Consider the following 8,804-nt stretch of genomic DNA (forward strand, 5'->3'; position numbering starts at 1 on the left):
GCTCCCTCTTCAGTTCTGTACGCGTCAATTGGAAAGGAGAGGAGAGAATAATAAACAGATTGAAGAAAGGGCAGTTTAGTAAATTCAGAGGAGCTGAGGCGCAGAAATAAAATCCCATTTCTTTTCAGGGTTATTACATTTGATAATTACCTTAATGATTGAAGATGAGGGTGGATTAGCAAGGATAATTTTATTTGCCTAACCCGAAGATTTTATAGCTTGGATTGATAACATTTTATTGCTCATAACACAACAATGTTGAGTATCCCTTCGTTTATGTGGCTATTAAGAAGTCCTATGCATTGTTGTTTCCATGAACGTATCGCATATCTTACTAGGGTGACCTTGGATTTATGACCATGATGCCACCATTTATGATTAAGCAAATACCCATACCTTCAAGCATGATGGAAAGACTAATCTTTTGCACCCTGCCACTAGAAATAGGAGCCAAGAGTTTGGGTCAAAAATTGAAATGTCACCTCCACTTACTAACAGAAAAGTAATTTGTGCAAGAAAACAAAGAGATTAACATTATTCTTGTTGTTTTTTCAAAAGTCATTGCCCAATCATACCAACAAGTAGTCATGTACCTATCAAAGTGTCCCATTTGTTGGATGCATGTAAAGATGTGGTACCTCAGGAATTACCTTCAGAATTACCACTTATAAGAAATATCCAACATACAATAAACTTAGTTTTTGGATTGCCAATCCCTAACTTACCACACTACAGGATGAACCTTGATGATAAAAAAATGAGATAAATTGACAAGTTAACATTACTCAAGAAAGGCTACATCTAACACAGTTTGGTTAGCCACCCTCATGGACGGTATGTTCATGTTTGTTTCAGGGCTTTTGACCATATCTGGTTAACTACTCTTGTGGACTATGTGTCCACGTTTGTCTTTGTGGCATAAGTCATGTTTAGTTAATTACCCTCATGAATTGTACATCCATGTTTGTTAGTTAATTGTTGTACTAAGTCCTCAAAAATATGATTTTTAAATTATTTGGTGATTACATACTCCATTGGCTTAGTTAATAAATGTTACTATATTTATTTTTTCTATTTATTTGTCTTCTTAAGATCAAGTAATAAAGATATTTAATATTTTAAATTTAATGGCTAAGATTTTTTTTATAGCTATATAGAATTTCTTAATTTCAAAGTTTATGAAATATTTTATATGAAGTTGTCTCATTGATTTTTATAATCATTGTCATTTATTCATTTTATCCCTTTAAACTTCATAAATGTTGGGACATTATTTACTAAAAATTATTATTTCAATCTCAAATATATTAGCTGATGTTGTACCTTTCATTGACCATTGAGGGACTGTAGTATTCAATTGAAGTGAAGAACTGTAGATCAAGCTTCTTTCAATGTAAACTTAAATCTGTGTATTATATTTTGTAAGTTCTTACGTCAAGTTAGAGTCCTCTCTTTATCATTTATTTTTTTGTTATCTACTAATGGGAACAGAGTTCCTTACTGTTGTTGTTGTTTTATAAAATGGTTGTAGGTTTGTTTTTGGGAGGCTTTTTTGAGAGGGGAGGTTCTATTGAAATTTTTACAAAAATTCTAGAAATTTTTTATTTATATAAAAAATGCTGCAATAAATTTTCAATCCTATTTAAAATGAATCAAGATATTATATTAGATTTTCCTTAATCAAAGCTTAAGGGATATATGTTTTTGTGCGTGCGTGTGATCACGCCGGTCACATTAAATTTTTGGGGGCATGACATTCATTGTTTCAAAATACTCATGCCAACTTGGAGGACTCGAATGTCAGTTCAACTACAGAGCACCAAGTAAAGAAGCAGAACATGAATTACATCAGCAAACATTGTTTGACATTCCAAACAAAACATCGGCCTACAGTTGAAAGAGAATTTTTAAGCTTCTACAGTGTTTTTAACATTTAATTGTTAAAACATATGTATTGCAGCAGAATTACTTAAAAAAATTACTCCACGGCTTGAGCATGTTTATGACAAGAGGAGTTCCATGGCTCCAGTTCTCTGTTTAAACTCTGAAAACTTAGGTGTTCTTCAATTTACCTTTAAAACTCTCGAACAAAACACTGCTGTTTATTGGAATGCCATGGCCTCTCCAAGATATCATTGCTGGATGCTAATGTATTTTATTGAGTTATACCTCACAATGTAAGCACATACATAAAATTAGCCAGACTCTTAAAGTAAAAAGCAACTCTGTTCTCTGATCTGAATCATTTGGCTTGAAATAAACAGACAGACATGATAGCCACCAGAAAATTTACTCATCCACCCCCAACCTAAAACTGATATGATGTTCCAATTCTCCTTAACTTACAAAAAGAGACAGAAAAAAGAAAATCTAAGCGGCAAAAGCTGAACTGAAGAACTCAAATATCCTAGTCCTGAGATATAACATCTTGGCCTCTTGAGCTAGTTCCCTTACACTACAAGGTTAAGAAGTATACCCAACAAGTATCTATGATTCTGAAGGTGATGACATTCTCTCAGCCTTCTTCTCCTCTCTGAAATTGTTAAATATGCTAATTATTTATTAAAAAATTATTTTGCTCAAGATTTTTGCATTGCAAATAGTAATTAATAGTTAAAATTTATCAGTGAATATGAATATATGTTGAAGATTATGAAAAATATCTCACAAAAAGGTTTAAACTTAATCCAAACCAAACCAAACTAATTAAAGGGAAAAAAATGAATAAGTCCTAAATTTTAATAAATTGATTAGTTTGATTTTGTTGTCTTTCTCAAAATCAAATCAAACTAAACCTGTAAACACCCTTATTGACTTATATTCTCAAATGGCCCAAAAAAGGGGGATTAAAAAAAAACAATTTGGTGTGGATGTGTGGGTTGGGATGTGGGTGTTGCATGCCAACTAACTTGTATTAAATTTATCCTTCATGACATTTTAAATTAGAAAAAAATTATATACTTAACTTTATATATTTATTATGTTTATTTTTAATTAAATCAAGATATGTAGATTTTTTTATAGATCATCTATTCTATATTAAATTATTGTTATTAATAATATTAGCACCATAGGCAGTGCTATATAGAATTCCGAATGGGGGGACAAATTCACCCCTTGAATTTAGGAAAAATTACAAGAATAGTTTGTATGTTTCAATATTTAGCAACTCTTGGTCCAAATATTTTGCACCCCTTAGTCCAACTTTAAAAATATTTGAATTATAAAAAATTGTATGCTCTCTTAAAGTTATAAATTATATTATTAGTTGCCACATTAATGGTAGAAAAAGCCTTAATGTATGGAAAATCCATTAATGAATATTTATTTAGTGACTTATATTGAAAAAGATATGTACTTTTTTTAAACATCGACAATAAAATAATTACTTAACGATTTCATAATATGAAGCCACGCTAGGTACAATCTTTTTTAAATTATTAATTTGAAAAATGTTGCAACCATGACCCAAATCATGATACCACCACTCAATTTAGTACATTAAAATTTGCTTATTTTTGTTTAATTAGATGCAAGCATATTAAGTATATAAAATTAAGCACATAAATCTTACACTTTAAATAATTGATTTTACTTGTAAAATTACTAACATTAATTATTAATTCCCTTGTATTACTTGTTAAATCCGTAATTTTACTTGTGCATTATATAACTTGTGTTAAATTCTTTCATCACAGCTTGTTGAATTATTAATTTTAGTTTTAAAACAATTGCTAACATTATTTATTAAGTCCATTATATAGCTAGTTAATTTCATAATGTTACTTATATATAATCTAACCTGTATTAAATTCATCAATTATGACTTACTAAATTGTTAGTTTTACTTGAAAAATCGCTAATGTTACTTGTTAAGTGCATAACATTATTTGTTTTTTTAACATTAGGGTTATTTGGTTATCTCGCACCAAAAATTTATTCCAATTAGGTCCTCCAATCCTGTAGTGTAATTTCAGAGCTTTTTTATGTTTTGTAAATAAATAAGTACTATGGTCCTTAGTTAAAATTCTCCATATAATAATAATACTCCAATAAAAATAATTAAAATTATAAATATCTTATGAAAACTAGCATACATTTTTTTACCGATAGCAAGGTGTATGCTGTGCATCAACAAGCACTATATATTGACGTCGTTTAAACGGGTCATCAATTTTTTTTTTTTTTTCCTTTTCTTAATCCAAGAACAAGACCTCCTTGGTCCTTATACAATCGGGTGCTGGTTTTGCATTCCAATTTGTTAAGACTAAATTCAGTCACTTTTTGTTGAGTTGGCTTTGCGTCGCACATTCTGCAAGGAGAGTTTAATCATAAAAAAAATATATTTTCTCTTGTCTTTTTTATTATAACATTTTAGAAAAAAAATTGGTTCTTTTTTATAAGTCAATTTCTCTTTTTTTTTTAATTTCTAATATACAATTCCAAACTTATCCCCAGTAAATTCTTTAAAAAAATTTAATATTTCAAATTCTAGAAAAACTTTATCCACATCAAGTTTAACTATAAGTTTAAATGAACATATAACAGACTGACAGAAATATAAACCTCAAAGTATAGATTTAAATTATAAACTTGTAAGAGTTTTTCTTTACTAATAAATAGCCTTTAAAAGTATATAATTAAATAATTAAAATATAAAATATGATAATGATTTAATTTAAATATATTTTAAATATAAATCATTGAAATTAGATTCATTTATATTTATTGATTATTATATTCAATATAGAAATTCTAAAATAAAGCAACTTATCTTTTGTATTTTTTGTTTTCTTTTTTATTAATATTATTTTTAATTTTTTTTAGTTTTATTTTTCACTAAACCAGGTCCTACTGCTTCTATAAATTAAATTTTACACAATAAATACTTATCTTACTCAACAAGCTTACAAGCATATTGACTTGATTTTATAGGTTAGAAATGTAAGAATAATAAACTCAAACGGTTAACTCGCAAGTTTAATTGAGTTTTATCTAGTTCAAATTTATAAATGAGTTAACACAATTTTATAAATTAAAAATATAAAAATAATATATTTAAAAAGTCAATTCGAAAGTTTGACAATAATAATTCACATATCAACTAATTTTTTTTTAATTTAAGGGAAAAATTGGAAAGTAATTTACTTTTAAGAAAACTATATTATTGTAACCAACTTACCTTAATTTTGATAAGTTAATTAAAATTGACTAATAAAAAGGATAAAATATAGTAGAAATGCGATGGGTAGATTTGAGTTTTCATTAGCAACGAATGAAATAAGAGAATGAAAAGAAAAACCAGTCCAAGTTAAGATAGGCAATGGAAAATCTCTTTACTTAAAAATTAAACTGATAGATAGTTGAGATAACAGAGAGAATGAAAAATTAAAAGAACACAAATTATTAACATCCACATTGTCATCTTTCACAAATTACACACTAGACTCAAAATTTTGGCAAAATTCCAATGTCAACAGTGCAGATAAGCTGAATATTTGTATCTTTTTCTTATTGGTAAGCATAATGTGAATTACAAATTTATCTATTTCAGTGTTTCGAAATACTCATGCCAATCTGGAGGACTCAAGTGTCCAGTTCACCTACAGAGCACCAAGTTAGAAAGCAAAACCCTGACTGCATCAGTAAACAATGCCCAACATTTCATATTTCAAAAAGGCTCCCTCCAATTGAGTCCGACAGTACTTGAATCTAACTAGTCAGTTAGTGATATCAAAAAAACAAAAAAAACAAAAACAAAAGAAAAGAAAAAGAAATAAATTCATGCAGAACATCGGTCTAATGTTCGAAGGGAATTTTGAGGCTTCTACAGTGTTACCATTTGATCAGCAAAACAAGAGTAGTGCAGCAGAATTAGTCAAAATACTGTTCCACAGCTTAACAATATTCATGACAAGACGAGTTCCAAGGCTCAAATTCTCTCTTTGAATTCTGAGAACTTGAATGTTCTTCAACTTATTTTAATCAGAAGTTGCCTTTTTGTTTGAAATAATCCAACAGAAACTGCTGTTTATTGGAATGCTATGGCCTCTGCAAGATATCATTGCTGGAATTCTAATTCATTTCATTGAATTATTGCTCACAACGTAAGCAGATACATGAAATTAGCCAGAGACTCTTATATTAAAAAACAACTCTGTTCTCTGATCTGAATCATTTGGCTTGAAATAAATAGACACAGACATGATAGCCACCAGAAAATTCACAGCAAAGCTACATTCATCCACTGTCAACCTAAAACTGATATGGTGTTCCAATTCTCCTTAACTTACAAAATGAGGCAGACAACCCCCCCCCCCCAAAAAAAAAAAAAATATCTAAGCAAAGCAAAATCTGAACTACAGAACTCACATATCTTAGTCCTGAGAGATAACTTATTGGCCTCCTGAACTAGCTCCATTACTCTACAAGGTTAAGAAGTATACCCAACAAGTATCTATGGTTCTGAAGGTGATGGCATTCTCTTAGCCTTCTTCTTCTTCTTCTCTGAAACTGCCTTGGCGAATGCCTCTACAATTCGTTGTTGAGACTCCAAAATCATCTCAGTACGTTTCATTTCCATGTCCATCCTCATGGTTTCAATCTCCCTCGCCATCTCCATCTTCATCTGCTCCATCCTCACAAACCCATCTCCCAAAACCTTAATTGCAGTCACCATCTCTCCCACTGGATCCCTCTCTCTCTCCCTCTTCCCCAATCCGCTTCTCTCTTTCAAAATCCTTGTGCCGTAACTGGGGCTGCAAGTAGAGCCAGGTGCGGCGGAGTTCGAATTTGAGTTAAATTTCTGATCAGCAAGCTTCCCGTAAAACTTGGTCCCAGGTTGTGCTATGCTCACCCCAGTAGGAATCCGAATGCGAAACGCGCCACCGCTGACGCCACCGTCAGAACCACCGCCAGTTCCGTTTCTATACAATTTATTCAAGCTCCTGGTGTTAGACCCACCAGGATTCTTAAATTCCTCGTACAAATCTTGATCGTCATCGTCATCATCGTGGTCAATCTCATCAGGGCTATCAGAATTGTTCTCAGGTTTGACCGGGGAAGGACCTTTCTCCATACAATCCATGCGCTTGAAATGGACCCAAGACGAATTGAATCGGGCAACGGGCGTAGACCGGGCACGCTGGATCTCTGTGCGGTACCGCTTACGGAGCTTCTCCATCTTGTGGCGGCACTGGACGGCGGTTTTCGGCGGAGACGCATTCGGACAACGACCCGTAACCGCATCGGCAACCTCCTGCCAATGAGTAGCCTTCAGATTACCCCGACCAAGGGAATACCACTTGTCACGATACGCATCGATTAAAGCCACAGTCTCGTCATGTGACCAGCACGGCGGCGGAAGGCGGCGTGACGATGGTGGAGCCGGGACGGGAAGAGGCACGGCGGAGGGAGGATCAGGAGGAGGGGTAGAATCCACCGGCGAAGAAGGTGAAGCCATGGTAACCAAAATTAAGAAACAACTCAACGAAACAACAACGTCAGGGATTCAGATCAGACAGAAGAGGGGCGGCGGCGCAGGATAGCAAGACGATAAAGGAGGAGAGAGAAAAAAGGCGAAGAGACATGGAAGAGAAAGAGAGAGAGAGAGAGAGAGAGACGGGATAAAGGAGCCAGGGAAGGTGGGTGGTGGGTGGGTGAGAGATGGAGGGGTGTGCGGCTGAAAAGGAGATCTAGAAGGATGAGGAGGCCACCACCGCTTAGGTGGGAGGAGAGAGAAGAGGGAGAGAGAGGAGAGGCTAACGTGCGCCGCAGGGGATAAGGTGGCGCACGCTTGCCAAGCCATGAAGGGAGGAGAGGAGGTCCACCTCTGACTTTGGCCATTACCTTACCATATCACCATCCTTCTTGGTCGTCGTCGTCATCGTCATCATCAACAATCAATCTAACAAAACAAACATAATGTAATGTGGTGGGTTTCAGTTGAGTGGATGCAAGTGCAAGAGTTAGTGATCACACTCACGTTTTAATGTTTTTAATTTAACGTTTACCACCGTCAACGGCGGATGGACGGCCTGGTTCACGGCGTCAGAACCTCTCTCTCTCTCTCTCTCATGCATGGTGGCTCCACTACTCTCCTCTAAGCTCTAATTGTAATTGTAATTTTTTTTTCTTTTTTTTTTTGTGCAGAATAGAAAGGAAGATTTTTAATAAAGAGTCCCTAATCACACTTATTTAAATTTAAAACTTTAAAACTTTTAAAATTACACTGCATATTAAAGGTATTAATTTGATATTAAATTTTTAACTTAGATAACAAAATTATCCCTTATTTAAATTATTATCAGAATTTTTTTACTTTATTTTTTTATTATCTTACTTCACTTATTAATTTATTTATAAAATATTATTAATTATTTTATTTAATTTATTTTTATTTTAGGTGCTTAAATTATCTTAGGACAAAATATTAATTCTTATACTATATGTTGTTTATTTACTTATAAATTATTGTTCACTACTTTATTTCACTTATTCATTATCTAACTTTTATTTAATTTTATTATAAGGAAATGAACAAGTGAAATGAGGCACTTCTAATATGAATTTAAATGTAGGATAATTTTATCATTTTTTAAAAAAATTAATATTATATTAATACCGCTAATTATAGTGAAATTTTAAAAAATTAAAGGTTTTAAATTTAAATAAGAAAAATTAATTTTTTAGTTCTTCAACTTTTAAATTACTTGTAACATAATCCCTCAACTATGACTTGCTGTGACTCAGTCCCTCAACTATAACTCGTCTATAACTCAGTTCTTCAACTTTTAAATCACTTA

At 32.5% G+C, this 8,804-nt stretch overlaps 1 protein-coding gene across 1 annotated transcript; it reads right to left on the reverse strand.

Annotated features, from left to right (window-relative positions):
* Positions 1–6,064: 6,064 nt before the first annotated feature.
* On the reverse strand, positions 6,065–8,015 carry LOC129287598 (trihelix transcription factor ASIL2). Its single transcript, XM_054923804.1, has one exon. It carries the CDS (start codon positions 7,460–7,462, stop codon positions 6,458–6,460), a length of 1,005 nt encoding a protein of 334 aa, XP_054779779.1. The 5' UTR covers positions 7,463–8,015; the 3' UTR covers positions 6,065–6,457.
* Positions 8,016–8,804: the final 789 nt, after the last annotated feature.

Source organism: Prosopis cineraria, unplaced genomic scaffold (genome assembly GCF_029017545.1).
Source record: "Prosopis cineraria cultivar Desert tree isolate PC_DT_omini unplaced genomic scaffold, ASM2901754v1 PC12, whole genome shotgun sequence".
NCBI classification, from domain to species: Eukaryota; Viridiplantae; Streptophyta; class Magnoliopsida; order Fabales; family Fabaceae; genus Prosopis; species Prosopis cineraria.

Excerpts from the sequence above, each read along its gene's own strand:
- LOC129287598 (XM_054923804.1), bottom strand. The coding sequence starts at position 7,462 with ATGGCTTCACCTTCTTCGCCGGTGGATTCTACCCCTCCTCCTGATCCT.